The sequence below is a fragment of the Squalius cephalus genome (assembly GCF_949319135.1).
Source record: "Squalius cephalus genome assembly, chromosome: 5".
Lineage (NCBI taxonomy): Eukaryota > Metazoa > Chordata > Actinopteri > Cypriniformes > Leuciscidae > Squalius > Squalius cephalus.
Window position 1 is genome coordinate 33,762,045 of NC_137126.1, and position 27,767 is coordinate 33,789,811.

Consider the following 27,767-nt stretch of genomic DNA (forward strand, 5'->3'; position numbering starts at 1 on the left):
CAAATTTAAAAGAAATTTATTAAGTAGCCTTTCAGATGTACAAATGACAGGAGAGAAATAAAAGCACAACAAACAGATCTAGAATTTGCATTAAAGTGGTGTATGCTTAAAGGGATATTCCATCCAAAAATAAAAATTCTTAGATGTATATGACTAACTTTCTTCTGTGGAACACAAACAGAGATTTAAATGCAAGCTGATGAGTCCCTCAAAGTTGATGGCTCAAAAACCATGCAAAACTAACTAATCCATACAATGGCAGAGGATGGATCGATGTCTTCTGAAGCAAAACGATAAATGTGTGTGTAAAAAAAACAACTTTTTTAATCATTTCAGAAGATATTGATTTATCCACTGGGGTCGTATGGATTACAGTCGTGTTTGTTTTGTGTAGGTTTTGAAGCGTCAACTTTGAGGGACCCATTCACTTGCATTATATGGCCTCAGAGAGATTGATTATTTTCTAAAAATCTCCATATTTGGTCCACAGAAGAAAGTCATTTGGGAAGGCATGAGGGTGCGTAAATTGTGAGAGAATTAAAATTTTTAGGTGGAGTATCCCTCTAACAGTGTTTAAAGAGGATTAGCCCTCATATGTTTCTCGATTAGACAGGACTTTGGGTAGTCCGCCCACTAGCCTACTCTCCAGTGACTCAAACACGGTGTGTGGGTCCTGGTCAGCATTGATATACACTGCCTGTGGGTAAAAGGCCTGCAGGTCCACTGCATGGCTCCTGTAATCCTTAAGCCTTTTTAGCAGCCGTGCCTCTGAATTCCTCGGGTCAAACCGAAGCCGGGCCTGCACTTCTGGACCAGGGGCGGGTTTATACACGGTGTGATACCTGCAGTGTTCAAACGCAACATTCAGAACGCATTTATGTTTTTAGTTGAACCTGAAGGAATGGTTTCTTTGCATACACATTTACAATTTGCTAAGCAGAAGGTCTTTCTCACCATTCTCCAGTCACAGGATCCACTCTCCTAAGTGTTACCCTCTCGATAGCAATGCCATCAGTCATCTCCAGGAAGAAGACCCTAGAGGGGACAGAGGCAGAGATCATGTGGAAGTCTGTCATGAGATCTGTTATTCTCTCAAATTGCTTGAGTAAAGATATTGCTTGGTAAAAATATTATATACCACACACACAAAAGTCACCATGGTCTAATAAAGATTGATACAATTTCATTCAAATATAATGAAAGACAAAAACCCACAAATAAGCTTGGGAACTGGATCCATTAAAGAGAGAGAGAGAGAAAGAGAGAGAGAGAGAGAGAGAGAGAGAGAGAGAGAAAGAGAAAGAGAAAGAGAAAGAGAAAGAGAAAGAGAAAGAGAAAGAGAAAGAGAAAGAGAAGGGGGGGGGGGGGGGTGCGATCAGTGTAGTCCAATAATAGAACAATGATTTATAATGAATCAAAAAAGAATTTAATCAGTATAATCTGACTTTTTGTTTTTAGAAAATCAACCAATCTTAGCTTAACTAACCGTGAGACCAGTCATATAGTTAAAGATAAGCATTATGCATTTTGTCAGTGGTATTTTATAAAATAAATGAATGCAATATTCTACAAAAACAGCCAAAAGAGTGATAATTAAATGTCTGTGTAAACATACACTATTTTTCAAAGGACTGGCATTATTAAGACTTATTTCTTTGTAAGAAATTAATACATCTAATTCATCAAAGAATCCGGAAAAAGCGAACCACGATTTCCACAAAATAATAAGCAGCACTACTAATAATAATAAGAAAAGTTTGTATTGTAATATTTCACAATATATTTTAATCACATAAATCAATCCATTATTCTATTACATATAGACTCCATCTAGCATTCAAAGAGAAATCATCATAATGTGCTAGTATTAGAGCTAAATAAATGATGAAGAAAATAATGGAAAACAGGGATACTCTCCTGGGTCATGAGAGGACTTCAACAGAGGAATGTTAGGGTTTCTACCCAGGGGTCATTGTGTTTTGACATTGTCCAGACACAAAGTGGGCCTAATGGTGTGGTCAGGTGGGGGGGGTTTACATGCCAGTCTTATCCCAAATGATTTAATCCAAGCCTCCAGAGGACAGGAACCTCACAGCCTCGTCCACATTATTTAATCTTTAGCCACCTAAACATTTTACACAGACTGAGATTGTGGTGAGATGCGATTTTGGACCAATTCAAGCTATATATAAAGACAAATAGGAATTGTACATCATAAGGCCTCCTTTTCAACCAAAAGGGGTTGAGAAACTAAGGAAAAAGGGAGAAAGAGATCTAAGTTGGTGCTTTTGATAAAATATTTAAATGTCTTTGTGATCCTGGCTCTCAGTACCACTGTGAACCACGGGGCCATCTGAAATGGACAAAGGAGACATGGTGCTTTAACTGACTATTAGTCTGGACTGAAAATGCTAGATACTTGAAGTGTTTAAGAGCCATAATAATGTGTGTGTGTGTGTGTGTAGGTTTAATCATTTCAGAAAAAGGTTTCTCTCAATTTTTAATGAATATTTGTCTTAAAAAAGAAATAATAACTACTCTGCAAAGCTATTAGAATTAATATTTATGCTTCCTCATGAAATATTTATAAATCTGGAGGAGCAAAAGGATGGTGCGTTGTGTCTGGGGCTGGAGGATGGGAGGGTGGGGGCTTGTGTTCGTCTTTCTTCTCATTCCCCCTACTTTTTATGTGGGGGGAGCTGTACAAGATGAATTGATTTACATTAGATGTTTCTTAGATGACATCTTGAGATCCTCTAACAAATGACTGACTAAAACAAGGCAGATAACAAGAGCCTGACAGTCCTCAGCTGCTACAAATGATCCTGAATCTAGTCTTAGCATATCCTACCGTCAGTACGTGTGTGTGCGCGAATGCGGTTTCTATTCTTCCACTGGTATACGGTATACATTAAGTAGATGGTGGTAACCTTTGACCCTTTTGTTCTTCAGTTTACTCGCTGAGCTGAAGTGATCCAAGAAGGTCTCTGTCTATCCGATCTCTCGGAGCGCTGCCGCTCCCGTCGGCCCCTCTGCCTGCCTTTCTATCTCTCCAAATTAAGAAATTAATGAGGGAAAGATTCTTTACAGGTGGCCACGGCAATGTTTACCACTGATTAAATTGTAATGCTGCCCCTGCTGTATAATTGATAAGCCAATCAGAGGAAGTGTTGCTTGATTTGATGGGGAGCGGACACATGAAATACGCTTTACTAATAGAGAGCTAGAGCTCGGTGCAAGTGGAAAGAGAGAGAACGAGAGAGAGAGAGAGAGAGAGAGAGAGAGAGAGAGAGAGAGAGAGAGAGAAGGGCAAGGCAAGGCAAGGCAAGGATGGGACGAGAGCAGTTAAATGGGCCAGACTCTTAGATTACATGGCTAATTGCTCTTCTTTATCTACCTGTCACAGGTAGCCATGCATATTTCAGAGCTTCCAAAGACTCTGATTGTTTGCAAGTGTGTCAAGGCTGTAAGAGGCTGATGACTAGCCAAACTGGAGAGTAGTTAAAGACTGGTAGGAGGGGTGGGAGTGAGACCAGCGAAACAAACGAAGTAAAAATGACCTGCTGTACAGTCTGAGAATGATCATGTATGAGGGGTTTGGACATGGGTCCAAAGAGAAGCTCAAGTATTATGCCACCTTTCCTTGAAAGTGAAAATGAATAAGGGCGGTCAAACTTTATGACAAAATAAGCCCCATAAAATTGATCCATATGGCCTGTGTTCTACTTTTCAGGTCTTTTGAAGTCAAACAATAATTTTGTGAAACAGACCAAAGAGTTGAATTCAAGAACCGGATCAGTTTGATTCATGAATGAATCATTGAGACATGTTCAGTGAACTGGATCAAATGATTCACTGAAAGGATCTGAATTAAAAGAACTAGTGCAAAAAATGCCCGTGCAAAATCAGTTTTTGTGTGTGTTTTTAGTAATTGTTGGTTTGGTGTGTGCTCATTGTTACAATTACACAGCAAAAGTTCAGGGACATTTTTATTTGTGCATGGTAAAAAGCACACAGTGAACTCCGAGAAAACGCTATGCTTGAGCAAACAGTTTGTGAATAGGCAACTACAAATGATGCCCGTGAAAGAAACTGTGAACGCATTGAATAGGATATGTTTAGTTGGTGAATAGCATAGGCTACTATTACACAGTAGCGATAGCGTTAAGCGCACCAGAATGAAATATAATATTCAGAAGTAAACAGTGTAGCTGACTTACAGATTCAGTTAACATCCACAAATGAATAAGCACCTCGATTCAGGGAGCAGTGCAAAGTGCCCGTGCAAAATCAGTTTTTGTGAGCTGATCGCCGTCAAAAAAGTTCAGGAGATATTTCTTGCGATGGCAATATGATCAAAAATAACTTTATATTGATTCAATGGATTAATTGCATTTTGAAAAAAAAAAAAGTCATGAATTTATTGCATTTTTGGGAAAAAATAATCCGTTTTTATAATAAATCTTTAAAAATTCAAATCCAGATTTTGATTTTCAATGTTGTTATAACCTAAAGATGCTATGTGAAAGTTTGAAACAGAAAATAGTGGTTTTCACACATTTAGTGGTTATCTCACATTCGAGAGATATGCGAATAACACACAGACAGACAGACAGACGTTTCTGTAATTTATAGATGGATGGATTTATCACGTTCGGGAACCAAACTATAATATTCAGAAGTAAACAGTGTAGCTGACTGAGTGTTTATGTCAGAATGTTTATTTTTAAACCACAACCTTCTTGGGGCTTCTTTGACCGATACAACTCTCTAATGTCAGAATGTTTATTTTTAAACCACAACCTTCTAAAAATGATATATTTTAACGATATCTTTAGCATTTCTCATCCAAACAACGTCAAACTTGGCACTGCACTTACTCGTGCCCGTGGCGAGACACCTGTCGAGTTTGAAATCAATCGGACTAACGGTTCGAGAGATATGCGAGGAACAGACACACACACACACACACACACACACAGACAGACAGACAGACAGACAGACAGACGTTTCTGTAATTTATAGATAGACTAGTGCAAAAAATGCCCGTGCAAAATCAGTTTTTGTGTGTGTTTTTAGTAATTGTTGGTTTGGTGTGTGCTCAGTATTACAATTACACAGCAAAAGTTCAGTGACATTTTTATTTGTGCATGGTAAAAAGCACACAGTGAACTCCGAGAAAACGCTATGCTTGAGCAAATACAGTTTGTGAATAGGCAACTACAAATGATGCCCGTGAAAAAGACTGTGAACGCATTGAAAAGGATATGTTTAGTTGGTGAATAGCATAGGCTACTATTACACAGTGGCGATAACGTTAAGCGCACCAGAATGAAATATAATATTCAGAAGTAAACAGCATAGCTGACTTACAGATTCAGTTTACATCCACAAATGAATAAGCGCGTCGATTCAGGGAGCAGTGCAAAGTGCCCGTGCAAAATCAGTTTTTGTGAGCTGATCGCCGTCAAAAAAGTTCAGGAGATATTTCTTACGATGGCAATATGATCAAAAATAACTTTATATTGATTCAATGGATTAATTGCATTTTGAAAAAAAAAAAAGTTTTTATAATAAAAAATAATCCGTTTTTATAATAAATCTTTGAAAATCAAAATCTGGATTTGAATTTTTTATGTTATTATAACCTAAAGATGCTATGTGAAAGTTTGAAACAGAAAATAGTGGTTTTCACACATTTAGTGGTTATCTCACATTCGAGAGACATGTGAATAACACACAGACAGACAGACGTTTCTGTAATTTATAGATAGATGGATTTATCACGTTCTGGAACCAAACTATAATATTCAGAAGTAAACAGTGTAGCTGACTGAGTATTTATTTTTAAACCACAACCTTCTTGGGGCTTCTTTGACCGATACAACTCTCTAATGTCAGAATGTTTATTTTTAAACCACAACCTTCTAAAAATGATATATTTAACGATATCTTTTGCATTTCTCATCCAAACAATGTCAAACTTGGCACTGCACTTACTCGTGCCCGTGGCGAGACACCTGTCGAGTTTGAAATCAATCGGACAAACGGTTCGAGAGATATGCGAGGAACAGACACACACACAGACAGACAGACAGACAGACAGACAGACAGACGTTTCTGTAATTTATAGATAGACTAGTGCAAAAAATGCCCGTGCAATATCAGTTTTTGTGTGTGTTTTTAGTAATTGTTGGTTTGGTGTGTGCTCATTGTTACAATTACACAGCAAAAGTTCAGTGACATTTTTATTTGTGCATGGTAAAAAGCACACAGTGAACTCCGAGAAAACGCTATGCTTGAGCAAACAGTTTGTGAATGGGCAACTACAAATGATGCCCGTGAAAGAGACTGTGAACGCATTGAATAGGATATGTTTAGTTGGTGAATAGCATAGGCTACTATTACACAGTAGCGATAGCATTGAGCGCACCAGAATGAAATATAATATTCAGAAGTAAACAGCATAGCTGACTTACAGATTCAGTTTACATCCACAAATGAATAAGCACGTCGATTCAGGGAGCAGTGCAAAGTGCCCGTGCAAAATCAGTTTTTGTGAGCTGATCGCCGTCAAAAAAGTTCAGGAGATATTTCTTGCGATGGCAATATGATCAAAAATAACTTTATATTGATTCAATGGATTAATTGCATTTTGAAAAAAAAAAGAAGTCATGAATTTATTGCATTTTTGGGAAAAAATAATCCGTTTTTATAATAAATCTTAAAAAATTCAAATCCAGATTTTGATTTTCAATGTTGTTATAACCTAAAGATGCTATGTGAAAGTTTGAAACAGAAAATAGTGGTTTTCACACATTTAGTGGTTATCTCACATTCGAGAGATATGCGAATAGCACACAGACAGACAGACGGACGTTTCTGTAATTTATAGATAGATGGATTTATCACGTTCGGGAACCAAACTATAATATTCAGAAGTAAACAGAGTAGCTGACTGAGTGTTTATGTCAGAATGTTTATTTTTAAACCACAACCTTCTTGGGGCTTCTTTGACCGATACAACTCTCTAATGTCAGAATGTTTATTTTTAAACCACAACCTTCTAAAAATGATATATTTAACGATATTTAACGCTCAAGCTATGCTTGAGCAAACAGTTTGTGAATAGGCTACTACAAATGATGCCCGTGAAAGAGACTGTGAACGCATTGAATAGGATATGTTTAGTTGGTGAATAGCATAGGCTACTATTACACAGTAGCGATAACGTTAAGCGCACCAGAATGAAATATAATATTCAGAAGTAAACAGCATAGCTGACATAGATTCAGTTAACCGTGTCGATTCAGGGAGCAGTGCAAAGTGCCCGTGCAAAATCAGTTTTTGTGTGTGTTTTTAGTAATTGTTGGTTTCTTGGTAAAGAAAACACATTTTTACTCAAATTAATCAAAATGGATTTATCACATTTTGGAACCAAACTATAATATTCAGAAGTAAACAGTGTAGCTGACAGATTGTCAGAATGTTTATTTTTAAACCACAACCTTCTTGGGGCTTCTTTGACCGATACAACTCTCTAATGTCAGAATGTTTATTTTTAAACCACAACCTTTTAAAAATGATATATTTAACGATATCTTTTGCATTTCTCATCCAAACAACGTCAAACTTGGCACTGCACTTACTCGTGCCCGTGGCGAGACACCCGTCGAGTTTGAAATCAATCGGACTAACGGTTCGAGAGATATGCGAGGAACAGACACACACACAGACAGACAGACAGACAGACAGACAGACAGACAGACGTTTCTGTAATTTATAGATAGATGATGAATCAGACATTCGTATTCACTCATGACTAGGGAAGATTGTCATGATTGTCAAAGGATACTTTTTTTTTTTCCTCACGGAAATCTACTGCGCAGCTTCAGAAGTTTTGAAATATAGCTGTAAAGACCCATTTATAATACTTTTATGATACTTTTTGTCATTTCAATTTCCTTATATGAAAAAAGTGGCCAAGATATTTACCTAAAAAGTCATATAAGTTTGGAATGATGACAGAATTTTAATCTTTCGAAATTAATCTGTATCCAGTGAACCAGTGGTTCTCAACCAGGCCTCAGCAAACTTCCAAGGGGGCCTCAAGAATTAAATGAATTATAATTATTTTAAATAAGAGAAAACAAGCATTAAAATATGCTAATTTTAAATAGCTTAATTACTGCAATTAGCCTAATTTCAAAATTGTAATTTCTAGACCTGGAAATGAACAAAATCTTAACTCCATGGGCATTTTTAATGATGAATATACATTTGTATAGTTATTTTCAAGATCTAAAATATTTTATCGTTAAAAATTGGGAGTAAAATTAAATCCTTATCCAGTAAATAACAAATCTTCAGGAAAAATCTTCAAAAAAGGCCTTAAAAAATTGTCAAAAGGTTGAATACCACTGCCTCAAACTTTGCTGTACATAACAATAGATCATTATTTTAGATTTCCTTCTTAACAAAGTGTCATACATCCATGGCTAACTGTGACTGATCAGCTTTTGAAAGAGGATCGGATGATTGCGGCATGAGAAACCAGAGCAAAGGCATCTTCATTTATCTGATGAGGTAACTTCATTAGCGAGCGTCCTTTTTCCTTTTCTTCCTCTTTCGTCTTTCATGGATCAAGTAACTTCCTTTACATGACAAAAGACTATGCCACTAACTGGAACAGACAGTCAGCCACTACTCTGGATCGCCTGCAACTACAACTTCAGCAAGGCAAACAGGTCATTACTGTATGTATATTTAAACAACACAAAAACAAAATACAATAAAACCAGAGAAGGTTTTATTCTGGGTTAGAGCTTGCAAACCAAAACTGGACCAGTCAGTTGTTGGCAAAGTGATACAGTACATGTCTGATGCAATAAAGCCACTACCCCTGTATCTCTTGCTTCAAATTATAGCAGTACATGGTGACAAAATTACCTATCTTTTGCTGCTAATTATTTATATACATATATTTATATGAATTGACAAATAATATTGAACTTTGCATTTAAATGAATATAATTATATAATTACAAGCTTCAAAACTGCAAATATAAAGCTTTTAAACTGATTAAGCTTACGTGTTTCCTTTTTAGCTCTTTTTGAGTCTATATAAACTCTTATTATTTAAATTCAGTTGATTCACTAGAGCCAGATATATTCTTTCAGCTACCTTATCAAACTTCCGCTGCAGCAGCAGTGTTTATTCCTTCCTTGTAAATGCATTTAAAATTCATAATATATTTCATAACGATCTCTTAAAGGTCCCGTTCTTCGTGATCCCATGTTTCAAACTTTAGTTAGTGTGTAATGTTGCTGTTAGAGCATAAATAATATCTGTAAAATTATAAAGCTCAAAGTTCAATGCCAAGCGAGATATTTTATTTAACAGAAGTCGACTACAGTGAACGGCTCGTTTGGACTACATCCCTCTACTTCCTTCTTTAATGATGTCACTAGAACCGTTTTTTGACTAACCTCCGCCCACAGGAATGCTCCCTCAACTCTACTGGCTACTTGCGCACTTCTTATAACTTACTGTTTACTCAGCTCTTACGGTGATTTTCTGAAGTAAAACTGACGCTTCATCTTTTGTGTGATGTACAATAAACTTTATTAAACTCATCAGTATATGTTTGATCATCATTCAGACAGCAGACTTGTAGGCTATTAATAAATAATGGATAGCCTACATAGCCTACAAGCAGATGACAAATACGTTATAATAACCGTAATTAAACTACTAAACTATACCTGTTTCATCTCTATACGGCACTCTGACTCTGTAGGCATTATTGTCTGACTCGAACTGAACACCGTTACTGAGAGTTTCTGATATTATCATCATTCCGTGAGATGAAATTGTCCTGACAGACTGAGCGCGAGCTCACGAAGCTCCGCCCCCTGCGTCGTCCAGCAGCACCTCATTTGCATTTAAAGGGCACACACTAAAACAGCGCGTTTTTCTGTGCCCCAAAAAATGACAATTTAAACATGCTGTAAAAAATGATCTGTTGGGTATTTTGAGCTGAAACTTCACATACACACTCTGGGGACATCAGAGACTTATTTTACATCTTGTGAAAAGGGGCATAATACGGGACCTTTAATCTTCATCAGAGAAGTGAATTGCACCGGCTCTCTCTTGAGAAGTCAATCAAACTGATGCTCTCCATGTTCCGTGTGATTGGCTGTTCGCTGCACGTCACACTTTCAGGTGCTCGCGCTCCACAATTAATCACAAACTCTGGATCAAACCCTGAGTTGACAGAGAATGTTTATATCGAGCGTTGTGAGCCCACTGAACTTGATCTAAACCAGGTTGGATTTGAATGGTATTGTCAACTCTAAACCTACTCTGAAACTGCTACTTCATGCAACAGGCCTCTGGAGTCACACAAACAACATTGTCTTGGCACTTATCGCAGGCAGCGACTCTCTGTTAATGGAGCCCTTTCAGGAAATGGGTAAAGGGATCCACTCTGTCCCCTCTCTCTTCTGCCAGTGACACCTATTAAATGCCCATGCCCTGGCACTGCTCCAGGAGGAGCTGACTTATTCATCCTCACTAAAGCCTGGTAACCAGAGAGCTGTTAATTAATAAAGCTGTCAGGTACAGCGCCGCCATCGGGCCATCATTGGCCCATCTGAAACATTATCTCCTCATTGTTTCAGGGCCAGGCTAACCGCGGCCCTTCGAATCAATTACGCTAATGCTATGTAAATGAGGTCTCCTGCCATTAGCCCAAACAACAGGGGCTGTTAATGGAGGAAATAAGGCCTTGCTATGCTGAAGCGGCAAGGGAAGTGGACACCATGTCTGCTTGCTGACATCTGGGATCAAATCTTTATAGCAGAGAGCTTATAAAAACTTAGTAAATATGATGAGAAATCATGATTAGAAACAGCAGGACAGGAGAACAGATTGAAAAGGGGGTCCTGCAGTGAACAAGTAGATTTTTACTAATGTTACTGCCAGTGTTGGGTGTAACGCATTAGAAGTAACTTGTTACTTATGTAATCAGATTACTTTTTTTCAAGTAACTGGTAAAATAACAGATTACTTTTAAAGTCCCCCTGTGGTGAAAATCAAGCTTTTAATGTTGTTTATGTCTATATGGTGTTTTTAATGTGCTTTAAGACAAACCATGTGCAAATTTAAAAGTCAACACCATTGCTGACTATTTTCTCCTTAAAAATGCAGTGATCTAAAGTCAAGACCCTCTCAAAAAATGCGGTTTGAAATCGCTGGTGTTTCTGACGTCACAAACTACCTTGTAACCAATCACGGCAAAGTGTGATCGTCAACGAGTGGATCTTTGAGCTGGTTTGAGTGAGTGAAGGCTGGGCTAATTTGCATATTCATAGAACCGCGTATACAAACGAGGCAAGGGTGTAGAGTTACATTCAAGCTATTTTAAGGCATGACTTTTTTTTTTTTTCAAGGAAAAAACTTTTAAATATGGTGATCAAAGATAGTTTTAAGGGATACAATTATTGACTACAGGGGGATTTAAATTTAAAACAAAATATCTGATTTACTTTTTCAAATAAGTAAAGCAAGTAACTTTGTTTTCCCATTTATTGACTGACAACCCTTCTGTCCTCAAGTTGAGAAATCTTAAGTAAATTGATGGTAATTTGTAGTTCTAGACTAAATGTCAGTATTTACTCATCTCACTGGCAAAAAAAAAAAAAAAACGATTCAGAAATCCTCAAAATGAATAAAATCAGTGAAATGCTAAATCAGAATACTACGCAAACCACCAATAATTAAATATGTCAAATAAAACAAATATTTTATGCATTTAATCTCACTTTATTGACCAATGTACTTGCTGCTGACCTACGATGATTCAGTTAAACAGAGAGGATTGTTTGAGCTGCGCCCTCTACTGTACACACGTGAATTTGCATTTCCTTCAGCCTTATTATTTACATTTTGACCAAAATATAGGACTTAAAATAAAGAAAATATGCCCAAAAATATAAAAAAATTTTGTTATTAAAAAAACAAACAAACAAGCCTATCCCAGGTGATAAAAAGTAACGCAAAAGTAATGTAACGCATTACTTTTCTTTAAAAGAAAGCAATTTTCTAAGTAAAGCAATTAGTTACTTTTTAAGGGAGTAACGCAATATTGTAATGCATTACTTTTCAAAGTAACTTTCCCCAACACTGGTTACTGCACAGATTTGTGCTCCTGCTCTTGTTTCTGAGTCAAAGGAGACAGAATTGGGACACGTTATTTTCACTGATGACCTAACCCTCAAAGTGAGCTCTCTAATGAGGGGACACACACAGAGGACAGGTTGCATAATCTAACTGCCATCAGATCCTCCAGGGCAGTTGAGTTAAGGGTAATCTGAGAGGGCAATCTGAGCCCTGCAGTTACACTCACTATTTAGGATAGCTGAGGAGATGCAAATCACAAATAATAACCAGAAAATTCACAGTGCAGTTTCTAAAATTCTCTAGTGTTTTGTTTTCATTAGCTAAACACCAATGTTTACATCTATGTCTGCCACTGGTCTAAAGTGTTTGACAGGTCAGTGACTGGGAATCCAGCGGATAGATGATGCGTAGGTTGAAATCGATACAGGAGTGGAAAGATGAATTGAATGTAAAAAAGTGGTTCTCAAAGTATGGCACACCCCCTTGCTCTCAAATATAGTGCACTTCCTTAATTTCAAATATGCCATGCATGCCCATTGTGATATATACTTCCATTAAAAAGTTGGTAAGATTTAAAAAAAAAAAAAAAAAAAAAAAAAAAAAATTAAAACTTTTATTCAGCAAGGACTGATCATTGTAATTGTAACAATAATTACATTGTTATGAAAAAGTTATATTTCAAATAAATGCCGTTCTTTTGGCCGTTCTATTTCAAAAGATATTCATCGAAGGATCCACAAGAAAAAAAAGACAACCACTGGAACAAATCATTGTAACAATAGTTTAGATCCCTGTGCAGTCATATGCCTTTTATGGCATGGCAGTTAACATGCTGAGTTTCAACATTTATAGACATTTAAATCAGTTTATAGTGACTGATATACCTGTTTGGTAGGAAATTAGACTCTTGGAGTTTTTCTGCCTGCTCCACATCTTGAGGAAATCCATGGAGCACCCAGCCTCGTGTGGTACAGTCCATCCTGCTCAGTCTCCCTTTAAGGATCTGCAGGACTATACTGGATGGCACTGTATGGATTAAACATAAATACAGCGATATTACAATACAGTTATCATCTATTTATACATTTGCTCTGTTTTTTCCTAATTACATGACAGAAATACAACAATGCAAACAGTAGAAGAGAAATCTCATTAAGGCAAACTTCGAGAACCAAGAGGTTCAGACTCCTGAAAATCAACTTGCTATGTCCTTTGAATGACACTCGTCCTATATACTGTAAACACGGTGTTCAGATGGGGTTACCCCACGAGACACGCACACAAACACACCTGCTTAGCATTTTGTTTGAAATACTGCATACGTTCCTCCCTGTAGGATGTGAGATCACAGTGTTATAGATCTAACGGACGTGAGAAAGGCCTTTCATTTGTTTACTTTTTTCCAAGTACTATGAAGAAGACGAGAACTTTTTGAAATATGAAAGTTGTTGATATAGGATGCCGTTTTAAGGGTTTAAAACCCCAAATAAACAGTAAAGTTGATCTGATTCGAAAACACATGGGCAGAGGCGGACAGAAAAGGAAATGAATATTTCACTTAAACTGTGTGGAGGCCATCTAGAGCGCTGGAGCGCCCCATTAAGAGGATTAAATTAAAGGAGATGGTCTGAGCAGAACTGAAACAACATCATCTCCATACAAAGCATCAGCGATCTCATCATCAAGCGCTATTGTCAAGGACGTGCCTTTTGTTTGCATCTGTATCAAATCAAGGCGGTTTATTCAGATGTGAGGTGATAAATAATTAGCAGACACGGTGTCATTTAAATTCATGTATGTACATTTTGTCTTTTGAAGATATTTCACGGGTCCCTCTCAGAGTACAAAAGCAGTCAACTGCTGGCTGACAGGCAACACGAGCGAATTGTTTAAGGGGATGATGGCACCTCTTAAAACTGATGGACAGTGCGGTAGAGAAGGGTAGCGTTTGTAATGCAGCGGGAAAACTAATGAGAGTGGCGGAGGACAAACAAATAATGAGGGTAAAGAGAAAATAGAACAGCATTCTTTAAGGAACGCAAGCTGGCACCCAGGGGGGTCCCTGCAGCTGGTGAAAAATTAAAGTCGACGGTTTCAAACTGTCCAATTTCCACATCAAACACGCACAGCCTCTTGCCTATCTCTGCAGCCCTGCTTCAAACATCAGGCAGCCTGGAGAGGCTTCCTCTTCTTTCTTTCTTTCTTTCCTCTTCTTCACTTCTGCTAAGATTTTTTTTTTTTTTTTTTTTGGTTTGCTTAATAATCTGGCTTCTCAAATCCCAGAAGCACTGAACTGGTTACACTAGCCACCATCTCTCCATCACCTAATTATACCCCTGTGAGGCCATTAATCAACTTGTAAATTATTTAGGCAAGCTCTCTGCCTCAAATACTCAGTCGCAGGAAAAGGGGGGAGAAAAGCAAAGGGAAGGCACAAAAATCCCCCTCTCCCAGGATACCGGAGCCCTGTTCAACAAGGCAATGAAATACGAGCTAACAAAACATTTACATAGCATTTCTTATGCACACATTGCTACTTCAACAAACACGCAACATGAATTTACAAACACAAGTTGCACGTGACAGATACTGCTAGAGCTGAAAAGATACTTAACATGCTCTGACAGATATGACAATCACATTGGGTGTGCATGTGTATTTATCGGAGGTAGATGGATCATTAAAAAAAAAAACAATAAAAGTTGAGTCAACTCTCAAGACTTCAGCATGAGCCATAATAGGTTTTATTTACACAGTTCCATATACGATTAAGTATGAATTGATGGCACTTTATAATAACTTTCATTAATAAATCACAAACATTGTATCACGCTTAATAGAGAATTCATGTACAAATATTTGCTCTACTGTGAATGTTAAAGAAATATGTTTCAAAGTTGTAATGTAATGTTGAAATGTGTTTCAATGTACATGAACTAAGGATCTGTTTTAATAATGTTAGTTACGGTTATCCATAAATTATGAAATCATTGTTGCTGTTTCCTTCCTGTTTATAATAAATCTGCTTTGAAACAATGTTTTCTATAATGCGCAATATAAATATACTTTTATATTATATTATTACATTACATTACATCACATTGATAATGAAAGGTTTCCCAGAGTGTTATGCAAGCTTTTAATTCATGTCAAGATATTCTTACATGTTTTTGTAACTGTGACGCAACTGGTAAAACAACATCTGGCTGAATTCAGATTCAATTCTCAAACCCACCCAAAACTGAATATTAATTTTCTTTCAATAAAGTCTAATTCTGTATGGACCCCACTGACTTCTTTTGTGTTACACAGAAGGAAAAAAGTCAGGTTTGGACCACCATGAGCTTAAGGCGAGTAAATGATGACAGAAAGTTCATTTTTGGGTGAACTATTGATTTAAGGCTAAGGATGTGAAATAAAGACATGACATGGTGCTTATCTAGGCGATACAAGTTTGAATCGGGCTTTCGTCATTCCCAGTCTCCATCTTCTCCCCATTTTTTAATGTCTTCTCTGTACTATCCCTATCAATGAAAAGGCTAAGGATTTATAATATTTTTTTTTTAATAAAACACACACACGCGCACACGCACACACACACACACACACACACACACACACACACACACACACACACACACACACACACACACACACACACACACACACACACACACACACACACACACACACACACACACACACACACAAATGCATGCTTACATTCTGTGCTTTGCATCCCTTGAGAATCTTTATTAAATTAATGAAAACTTGCTCAAGGCGAGTGACTTGGGCCAGAGCGGTGATAAAGGCAGTGATTGGCAGCCCCAATGGCTGAATGCATTCTCTGAGGGGTGGGACTATATTTCTATATATATATATATATATATTTACTTATGGTCTCTGAGGGATTTAGAACAGAGAGGTGTTGGGCAGACACAGAGCGTGTGAGATGAGAAGGGAATAACAATGATGAGGATGAATGAAAGGTCACAGAAAGTCAAGACAACTAGAGCATTATGGTGTATAACTATATCAAAAAAATGGTTGTCTTACAGTGGATGCAAAACCTATAGGGTAAGAAGCCAGCAAGTACTGTGATTTTGTTTAGACATCCGGAAAGAAACCAAACATTTATATGATAATCATTTGCACTACAATTATCATAAACCAATATCATATATGTGAATATGTGAAAATATCACAACATGTTCACTGAGCGGACTATTCTGAATATGAGGTGTGTGTGTGGGGGGGGTCCAATTATCTGGTCAAAAGCAGGAAACAGAACTCTGCATCTTACAGACTGGGGTTTGACTTGTTCTGTGTGATTGACCCATTTGGCAGTAGGTATAGAGGAGGTAAGGAGACATACCTTGCTGTTCTGACTCCAGGTAGGGTTTAATGAGCTCCCCCATATGGTTCTCATCAGCTGACACAGCCTTCAGAAACTCACCACAACAAACTACAGCAACAGAGATATGGGAAAGAACAGAAGAAAGTAAACAATAATAATACTACTTTTGAATGAACAACACACTACTATGACAATGGTTCACTCAAAAAGTATATATAAAAAATGATTTACTCACTCTCAAGTTGTTCTAAACCCTTGCACTGTTATTTTTTTAAAAAATGGTGCATTATTTTTGGTGGTTTTGTGTCCTTTTTGGAGCTTGATCACTATAAACTGTCAATTTATGGAAAAAGCTGCGTAATGATTCTTTAAAAATGTCAACTTTTGTGTTCTACAGAAAAAAAATAAAGAGCATAGAGGTTTGACTCATCAAGAGGGTGACTTTTACATAATAGGATAATACATTTTACATTTCGGCTAAACTACCATTTTTAACTATGTTGAACCTTGCAGATGAGAAAGAGTACAGGTGAAAAGTGACAGATTTTAATACGAATTAACAGAAGATGTAGAGTTGAGGAGGAGCTTACTGTTGACAATTCCATATTTCTGAGCAATTATTTTTGCCTGAAGACTCTTTCCTGAACCTGGGGGTCCAAACAGCAGGATTCTGGGAGTGTAGGGTGAGGCAGAGTGACGTGGAGTATGGACATAGTTCAGCACTGCAGTATAAATACAAAATAACCATATAGAATGAATGAGAAATTTATGTGATATGTAACAAAGTGCAGCAATGCTTAGATAAATACATTTTCAGTGAATAAATGAAACCTATAAAAATCTATTGTTCAAGCTGAAATTTAAATGTAGCAATCAGTGCCACTACAAATGCATTAAAGATACACTATAGTTAAAAATGTGGAGTCAGTAAGTTTTTTTTTAATGTTTTTTAATGTTTCTGTTTTTAATGATAAGCCTCTCAACAAGGCTGCATTTATTTAACCAAAATACAGCAAAAACAGCAATATTATAAACAATTATTAAATTACATTTTTCTATTTGAACATAATTAAAAATTAGATTTTTTCCTGTGATGGCATTATGGCAATTCTGAATTTTCATCAGCCATTACTCCAGTGTCACATGATCCTTCAATAATTATTATAATATGCTGATTTGGTGCTCAAGAAACATTTATTAATACTATCATTATTAATATTGTGCTGCTTAATATTGTGGAAATCTTTTTTTCAGGACTCTTTGAAGAATAGAAAGTTAAAACGAACAGCATTTGAAATGACCCAAAAAACTTTTTGTAGCATATGCATTACAAAACATTTCTGTTTGTGCAATCAAACAACACAGATTAAATGTAATTTTCTTCAACCCTATGTTCACACCGTACCATACTTTAATACAAAACAACACAATGCAGGCACGGGTAGACTATATTGAATGTTTAATGGAGTAAGATAATAGAGCACATTTGTGAGGCTGGTGACAGCCTATTCGCTCAGATCATAAACAGAGATTGCCACTAAACTGAATATAAAGCCACTTGATTAATTAATCATCAGAGGCTTCCTTTCATGTCCACGGGGGCATTTGCTTGTAGTGTGACATCCACATCGAAGCCATCTGTTTGCAGTTGGGTTTCACTCACAACAATGCTGTTTGTCTGGAACCTGCGCTGAGCCGCCATTCTAATGTGCAATGATTAACAACAGCCTAATCATAACTAATGAGTTCCTCTCATCAAGCCCTTTATGCTGCTAATTGTTATACAACAACATGATAAATGCTTAATATGCGAAACATGTTAATGCGCTAAAAGGCTAAGTCAGGGGGAAACTAGCAACGTTGCAATCAAACCGCATGCTGAATTAGCACTAAACAGATTTAAGATGACAGCCTTATTGCTGTTTGCTCCTCAGTATGGGTTTATGAATGTTTTATGGCAGAGTTTATCTCAAATATTTATTTAATGTCCTCCATTTAAGCATATCAAGAAAATCAGGTGCAGTTAAGTTATTAGACATAATGGCACACTGTCCTGCGGTGTACAATTTACAAATCAAGCTCACAGCGCAAAACCATTAGGCTGGAGGATCGCTTCCTTGATAGGTAATTCAACAGAGCATTTAGGCTTTAATACTAATGTGCCATGAGACTAAATCAGCCTTTATTTCTCCCCAGATAAGCCAAATTTCTATAAGAAATCGAGAAATGGAAAGAAACCAGTCCAAAACTGGATCTGAATTTCTCCCAGCTCATGTTTATGTAGCTTGAGCTGGCAAAATATTCTAAAAGTGATAGACAGAGGTAAGTTTATAACATCTCTAAAAATGCTGCCCATAATTCACAATGACTGGCAATCAGTTCCATGTATACTCATTCCTATGATAAATATGCATCTTTATAATAAAAAACTGTGGTATGAATTTCACAAAATGCTGCTAACCTGCCTAATGCTACAGTCAAAGTGATGTATGCAAAGAGTGGTTTAAATATTCACTGCCTAGCTCTACCTCATGACTAAAGGAAGGGAAGTGACAAAATTATTTTGTCAAGTTGAGCGATATAATATTTAGACAGGTTGGATTCAGATGGTTTTAATGTAATTGGCGAGGACCGCGCATCCCTGCCCAGGTTCTCATGGGATAGTCTGTGCCTGCAGAGCTGCCTGAGGCAACCTCCTCAACTGGAAGAGTGCCTGACAAGCAGGTCAATCACAGCCTCTGAATGCAGCCGCTTCACTACTGACCTCCGACCAATAGGGGCGGTAGATGTCTGTTCAGCGCAGTAGGTGAAATTAGTAGAAATGTTTGAAAAGCTCTAAATGTAACTCAGTGACCTACCTAAGTCTAACCTGCACACAATTTTAGAAATGCAGCCTATGTTTTGAATTCAAATGGCTTGATTAAATGAGCACCCAATGGAAAATACCAGCTAAGATCAGTTTTATACCTCATACAAAGTCAGTAGCTTGACAAGATTTGTAAACACTCATTTAAAGTGATAGTTCAGCCAAAAATGAAAATGATGTCATCATTTATTCACTTATATGTCGTTCCAAACCTGTATGACTTTTTTAGAACATAAAACATTTAGAACATGGCAGTCAATGGTCACTAAGACAGTTTGGCTAACAAAATACAAAATTCTTCAAAATATCTTCTTTTGTGTTCCGTAAAAGAAAAACATGCAGTTTTGGAACAACATGAAGGGTGAGTAAATGACAGAATTTTCATTTTTGGTAGAAGAATCCCTTTAATGCAGATGGACGGCACTGGTACCTGAGCGGGTGAAGATGGTGAAGTTTACCTTGAGAGTAAACGTCTACATGGGGCTGGTCAGCATTGATGGTCTTCAGGCAGCTGTGGTAGGTGCGCCTCAGAGCATGAGCTTCTGTGTGGTATTTCTGCAGCTTTTTGGCTATAAGATCAGCTGGCATCAGTGTCATGGGTGTTTCTAAACGCTGTGCAACCTCTTCACTTTCAGGCCGCATGAAGGTGACGTGATATACATCTAAGACGTGGAAAGAAAACATGTGGGAACGGTCATCAGATATGATTTATACTCCAGGATATATGTGCTGAGGTAAAAGTATTGAGGGTAAAATATATATATTTTAAACGTTTTCCAAAGCATTTATTTTGACAGCAAATGTCCTGAAAAAGATTCATAAATATGGATCATAAATAAACAAAAGGGAAAATGGCAATTATGTGGAAATGGTGCATCCGCTCCATCATAAATCTGCAGGGAGCTCTGGCTTTTGTTCATTACAGCTGGGCTTTCTGAAACCCTGAGGACACACGGGCCCGATTTGGATTCGGCAAACAAGCGGAGCGCTGTCAAGGTCCACAGATATGCATTCTAACAATTGTGCATGTTAGCTGCCTGTCTCGCAGTCCCACTCTCTGAACTAAGAAATGTGTAATGATCATACAGACATTACCTCCTGAGACAGGGTCTACCCTCTTGCCCGAGCTCCTTTCAATCAGAACGACATCAGGAGCTTCCAGCATCACTGCGAGGAAAGAGTTAAAAGAAAGCACTAGAGTTTGACACATTCTCTGGGGAGTGATAGTGAGTCCCAGAGAGATATTTGGTCGGTCTCATTATCGAGTCCTGATTCAAATCTCTTGTTTTTTCAGTTGGTAACAACACAGTGTTTGGACAACATGCCACTAACCAACATGATCTGGGGTGATGCCTGCTTCTTGTAGACATAGTGCCTCTTCTTGCGTCTTGGGAATGGCTTCCAAAACCCAGCCCTGGAAATACAATGCATGTTATGCACACTTGAAAAGGTACAAACAATTTGCTTTAAACAATAATAAAACTCTCTGATGACACAACACATAGAGTCCAACTTTGCTAGTGATAGACAATGCCGACACATTCTGCCATTAACACAGCTGAAACCTTGCATTTTGTCTTAAATAAACACACACACAATTCTCCTGTTTACATTTCTATAAATGCACTTGCTTTTCCCCACGGTCAGCTACTGTGCTTAAATTGTTGTTTAAAATAGTTTTCATATAAACAAAACAATATCCTGCCTGGAAAAAATACTTTAAAAATCAGTAATAGGCTTTGAATGAATAATTTTATATGCATAATTCATTTAAATTGCTGCCCTGTACCAGTGTAAATAATGAATGTATAAATTGTTGTATGAATAAGGAGTAAAACTGGCCCATATGGGGTCTCATGCAGGGAGGCAAATGGAGGGTTAAATCCATAAAAACCTTGAAAATGTGCCTAATTCTCCAGCTCCTCTCCACACTTCTCACTTAGCAATAAAAATAACATAAGAAGAAAGGAAACGCATGCATATCATTCATTAGCTACAAATCCATAAAAAAAATCCTCCTCTCTAATAGTCTCCTAAATCCCAAGGCTTGCTGTGCAATGGTGCGGTAAAATAAAGAACAGTCAAAGAAACCATCTCCCAAAAGTGCTTGTTAGGGGCCAACTTATTACTGCAGTGAATAATCTTAAAATAAATAAATATATGCAACAAACATTTATAGATCTAAGTATTATCAGAGGAGCTGTGGGTTTTTGCTGCTGAGTTTCGAGTGTCTGTTTGATATCAGCCTTTGTTTTTTCAGGCTTTGATCTTTAACGGCAAACCTATCCTTTGCTTCACCTGAACTCAGCGCGCAAGTTTCCTCCCACTTACTTTCCCATTAAGCATTTGATTGCCTCTGTGGCTGGGAAGCCCATGAGCAGGGCCTGACGCACAGAATGCATGAAAGGCCTACACAATCTAACTGCCATGAATATAGGGAAAATACAGGGTGGATGTTGAGCAAACTCCAGCCTCTTGAACGACAAATGTCAGTAGTGTGGTGTCTGTTCAGTTTGTTGATGTGCAGCATTTCTAGAAGAGCATGATGAGATAATAGTTATTACAGAAAGATTATATACCAATATGCATCTGTATGTTCAGAGGCTAGACAAGGAAACCTAGGTAGAGTCCAAACTTGCTTCGGTCAAACTACAGTACACACATACGCTCTATGCACACATTAACTCCCACACATACATCTGAACACAGCCCCACTGCGACTTGCTCCATTCCGTTTCATCCCCACATCAAAAGGGGCCGTGGTGCAGTAGCAGAGGGCTCAGACAGAGACCCCAGGACTGAAACATCTGCAGTGAGGCCAGCTATCACAGGAGGGACATGCGTGGAGCAGATGTCACCAGCCAGCCCAACAGCAGGCAAGGCAGGGGAGCAGAAGCAGCGCCCCGACATGTCACTCACAGACCCCAACACACAACAGACAGACAATATGGCAGCAGTGGCGGCTGCAAAACACTCCACTTGACTTTAACAATCAGATCTCAATTAGCTGTCCACACGTATCTGTTAACCACTGATTCGCTTTAATGTTGCTCTAGTTTTAAAATAAAATAAAATGAACAAATTATAAATGGAGCTGAACCCGGGTCGAGAAATTCTTTTAACTTGATATGATATCTTTAACACAGCACTCATAATGCAAAACACTGAAGAAACAGTTAGACATGTCACAACAGTCAAAGCGACAAAATCGAGTGTGTGTCTATATGGAAAAGCAATTAAAAAACTAGTACAATATTATATACGCTACAGTTTAAGTTTAGGGTCAGGAAGGGTGCAATAAACTGACCAAAAGCGACAGTAAAGCTATGTTACAAATGATTTCTATTGCAAACAAATGCTGTTCAACTTTTATTAAATTACATTTTAAAATATATTAAAATAGAAAACAGTTATTTTAAATTGTAATAATATTTTTGCTGAGCATAAGATACTTCTTTCCAAATATTTCCAAATACCCACCCCAAACTTTTGAATCATAGTGTACAATTGCTTTAAATCTTTTATTGCTGTTCAATTGAACCATATGATTATAAAACAACTCCGTAAAGCAATTTTTTGCATTGTGTGCTCTCAAAAAGTTATGAATATTTGATTTCCAAACTTTCCTTTAGATTCCTTCTTTCTCCCTCAAAATAGAATTACAGACACTATGCAAATTCAAACAGCATAACTTTATTTGGAAGCCTCATTAGGGATCCGGATGACTGTGACATGCACCCCATGATCTTTCTTTCTTTCCTTCCTTCTTTTTTTCTCATTTACTTTAGGGTCCATCTTCTTTTTTTTCCAAGGACTGAAAGGCACTCATTAAATTGACATTTTACTATAAATCGCTATTCATTACCTATGCTCCCTCCCCTGATTTTCCACAAGAGTACAAGTCTAAAGTTTTACAAACAGCAGCCTCATGAGAGAACGAGAGAGAAAGAATTAAGACAGCTTGAGAAGCAGTGACAGGCGGAGATGAACTAGATGACCTAGATTAGGCATGATTAACATTCATTGTTGCTTAATTTGGAAAAACAGGTAGACAAGCACACACACACACACACACACAACGCAGGCATCAGTGGCAGAGCAATTAAGCTTAGCTGTCTAGGCTCCAGTGGTTATGTGACATGTCAATCATTCCATTCTTTGGCCCATTTAAGTGTGTGCGAAGCAAAAGACCATGAGATGAAGGCTCCACATGGTGAGCCAGAGATGCTTTGTCAGGTGTCTAAATCTACAGAGGAAAAACTCTACCTCAATCCTCTGCTCATATGCAGATCAGTCAGGATGGAAAATAATTAAATAACCTGATAAATACTATCAGACAGTTTGCCTGAAGGGATAAACATCCATTACTAGATTCAAAGGAGTTGCTAATCACAAACTACTGAGATTAAAAGGTGAAAGTTAAAGGATGCCAAACGGAAAAAGTTTCGCGATGGGATTCTTGGCTGAGCAAAGCCATTTGCGGAGTTTAGCGAGGCATAAAAGGAGATGCTTTTTTGGAGTCGGGTGATTTACATATTCCTCCGTGCGGCTGCACAGAAGAAACTGACACTTCAGAAAAACACACGATCAGGGAGTCCGTGATTGATTGTGTGATTTGACTGAAAGATGAAAGGAGGAATCAAAAGGTGTGAGATCTGAGAGTAAACGTGAACGGACACCTCAGCGGTGAGGTTCTTAAGTGGCATTAGTGCTGAGATCACATGTAACTGGCAGCCGGTGAGGGGCCTGCTGGTGATGAAAGGTTTTCTCCGAGAACTCTCACCAGCAGTCTTGCATTCACCGAGACCCATCCCAGCAGTCCTCAAGGGAGGCGGAGAAACACACGTCTAATTGTTTATCGTAGAAGGTTGAGTGTAGATAAAGAAAAAAATATGACAAATTATTTGGGCATCGCGCTTGTAAACATTACACGCAGTTCAAAACGTGGAGGTTACGTGCAAGTTCAGGATGAAAATATGTTTCTCTCACTGGCTTGTTTCATTTTTCACGTTTTAGACAGGTTGAGTAAAACGCGCAGTGTTCATTTTTCTAAATGAATTACAAAAGAAATAAAAGTAAAGAAAAAGAAAAAGCAAGTCCTTACCCGTCGAACACAGTCGGGTTTTGAAAGGCGTTGCTGAATCAACTGGCTCCAGACGTCTTTGGGGATCTTCTATCAGACCAACATTACCGACAATAAATCGCATTGAGTAAATGATTTAATCAAATTCAATTATTAAACAAAACAAAAACAAACATATAAACATATATACACATATACACATATATATATATATATATATATATATATATATATATATATATATATATATATATATATATATATATATATATATATATATAAAATAAATAAATATGAATTAAATGAAGGACAAACCTGTATATTAATATAATATAATAATAAAGATGATGGCTGTCCAGTCAGATCATCAAATGATAATAAACAACTGACTTCCGTCATTTGTATTTTGATCAGACCAGCATTAACAATAAATCACAGAGGATAAATGTTTTAATCAAATTTAATCATTTAAAAAAATATTTAAATAAATATAATATAATAGAAGAGAAATTTAGAACAACTGACTCTCATTTGTGTCTCTAACATTATCTTCTAAACCTACCTGAGATATATCAGTTCTCTACTAAATGACTGTCCACCAAAACAATCCAATTATTATTAAACAAACACATTCAAATATGCTGTTGAATCTCTAATTATTTATGACATCCTCTGCTGCTTTCATCTCCCTCTCCTTTGTGAATTTTGTGAAAATGATAATAATTGGAATCTTTTGGATCGTTCTATTTTAAACTCAAGGCCACGGCGAGTTTAAGTGAGAGGATAATTAGAATAATTAAACCATTGGGAGGCACTTTTCCTAAGCACATCTCTCTTTTCTTTTAATTCTATTCAACTCCTGATTTATCGACTAACTAGCCTGCATTGCATTTGCATGATCAGACTTCAGACAAAATCAGTTCTATGTCTTTACAATACCACAGAGACCGCAATTACCGGCATCCAGAGAGTGTAGCTAATGCTGACAACATTACCTTTCCTACTTCCTACATCTAAAATGAATATAATGATCAAGGCATTCCAGACTACTTTTGCTTAAATATACTTTGCAATTAAGTAGTAATACACACAAATACATGCAGACTTCCGTGTTCTAGGCCTGCTAAAAAGGCTAATTTAGTCATAAAACTCTATGGGAAACCTAATAGAAGTAGGCTATATGTGTTTTCAAGAGAAAGGACTGCGAAAGAGAGACCCCACCTGTTTTTTGTCTTGATACTGTGCAGTTCTGGTCAGGTCACTGTCATCCTTTAAGATATCACTAAAAGTTAAGTGAATAGCCTGTGTGTGCTCACACAACTTTTTAGCCTGCGGCAAGACAAAAGAGTACAATCTGTAGCAGGATATAAAATGTAGAAACACTGACAAAAATGAAAATATTCGGAAGTGCATGATGTGCTCCAGAACAGGTGATTCTGTAAAGATGAGTGAAGCAGTATTGGAATCTCTGAGGCCTGACGGTGAAACTATGATGAATATCTTATTTCATTTAACTCTGATGAAACTCTGACATGACAGGCCTATTTAGAAATTAATTTCAAGACTGAAGAAAGCACAAGCATAAAATGACAGATAAAAAACAAATAGGCCTATATGCTGAGTTATTTACAGTGAGCACAACACTTACTGTATATCACCTTAAGATATAAACAAGAAAAATATAGGCTACACTTGAATTGTTTAATTGTAGCTTAAAACAAAGTTCAATTAATTTAGCTACTCAATCATTTTGTACTTAAAATGACTTACTATGGTTCTTTTCCCGGACGCAGGAGGACCCAATAATATGATTCTTGGCACTGAAACAAGTTTATTTGTTAAAATCAATAACCTGTCCTCAATACATTATTGATGCATGATGGCATTGATAGTTAGCTAAGTCTAATAATGTATTTCTATGCGTTTAAAAACGCAGGCAGTCATTCTATAATTATGATAACTGTCTTTTTATCTAAACAATATTAACAAGTTGGATATCTGCTGCTCCTTCAACTTCTTATAAAATATGATATTATATATGACTGCGCCATCTTGTGGTATGGAATATATTTTTGTAAAAATGACTTGCTTTTAGAAGATAATTAAAACAATACTTTTTTTTTAAGGATTTATCACACGTATAATTACAAAAATCTTACCATCAACACTGTCCCTTTTCAGCAAGTTAATGAGGTATTGAATGGGGTCCTCTGGCTTGTCCACCATCAAATTTCTCAGTAGTGTCTGCAAATGAGTCATTTATTTGAGTGAAATTGCCTAAGTGATCATAAACTTGTTAAATATTGTCTAGTAAAATGTCTATACCTGGACCAGATGAAATATGTCATGTTTCTCTGCATAAATGGCCATCTCAGGAGGGATTCTGAGGGGTCTTACAGTTGCATCCATCACTGCAGTATACACCACACGACACAGAAACGCACCAAAGGCTTGAAAATCTGTAAATAACTGTTTTTTTAAAAAGTCCCTTGGTTCACAAAAAGATAACATTGAAGGGGTAGTTCACCCAAACATTTTGTCATCACTTAAGTCACCCTCAAGTTGTTCCAAACCTGTATGAATTTCTTTCTTCTGCTGAACACAGAAAAAGATAGTTTGAAGAATATGGGTAAGTTAACCAAACAGTTGATGGACTCCACTGACTTACATAAAATGGAAAATCAATTATATGGAAGTCAATGGGGTACATCAACTGTCTGTTTCAAAATATCTTTTATGTTCAGCAGAAGAAAGAAATTCATACAGGTTTGGAACAACTTGAGGGTGAGTAAATGATGACAGAATTTTCATTTTTGGGTGAACTAGCCTAACTGTTAACGTAACCCTTTAAAATCAATAAAACACATCAAGAGTGTTTTATGAGGTTAAACCACTGATCTGGGCTGAGAGACTCTCATTAAATTGATTAAGTAACGTTAGCGTTAAACAAACAAACTGTAGGTTTTCGGATTGACCTTTCAAAGTCACACAACAAATGACTGAATATAGGTTTTCTAATGGAGCATTGCTCTTTGCTTTAACAAAATGGAAATTAAGGAATGTTACGGAAACTACGTAGGTAACGTTTTAAACTTGATTTAAAAGAACAAGATGCAGTTTACTGCTCTGATCGCTAAAAACATTTGATGTTACCTTGAAATGTAGTTGTTGTTGATAGTTCGCTGTGCGCGCGCGTTTGTTAATGTTTGTTGCCATTGGTGACTTGGTCAGCCAATCGCCATCTCCGCCACCAGAGGGCGCATGAGTTTCCTAT

The 27,767-nt window shown here is 37.2% G+C and overlaps 1 protein-coding gene across 4 annotated transcripts; it reads right to left on the reverse strand.

Moving 5' to 3' along the window:
* ak8 (adenylate kinase 8) lies at nt 1–27,745 on the reverse strand. 4 transcript variants are annotated; one of them, XM_079872650.1, is made up of 14 exons: nt 27,647–27,745; nt 26,819–26,952; nt 26,653–26,737; nt 26,264–26,313; nt 25,715–25,822; nt 24,515–24,580; nt 20,743–20,824; nt 20,506–20,577; nt 19,869–20,072; nt 17,135–17,266; nt 16,563–16,652; nt 13,072–13,213; nt 955–1,035; nt 1–842 (listed from the first exon to the last, which is right to left on the reverse strand). In XM_079872650.1, the coding sequence occupies exons 2-14, from the start codon at nt 26,900–26,902 to the stop codon at nt 584–586; spliced, it is 1,455 nt and encodes a 484-aa protein (XP_079728776.1). In that variant the 5' UTR covers nt 26,903–26,952; nt 27,647–27,745; the 3' UTR covers nt 1–583. The 4 variants fall into 4 exon arrangements, with proteins under 4 accessions (XP_079728776.1, XP_079728774.1, XP_079728775.1 ...); XM_079872648.1 differs by having other exon boundaries at nt 24,515–24,583; nt 27,647–27,736; XM_079872649.1 differs by having other exon boundaries at nt 24,515–24,583; nt 26,819–26,904; nt 27,647–27,719.
* Nucleotides 27,746–27,767: the final 22 nt, after the last annotated feature.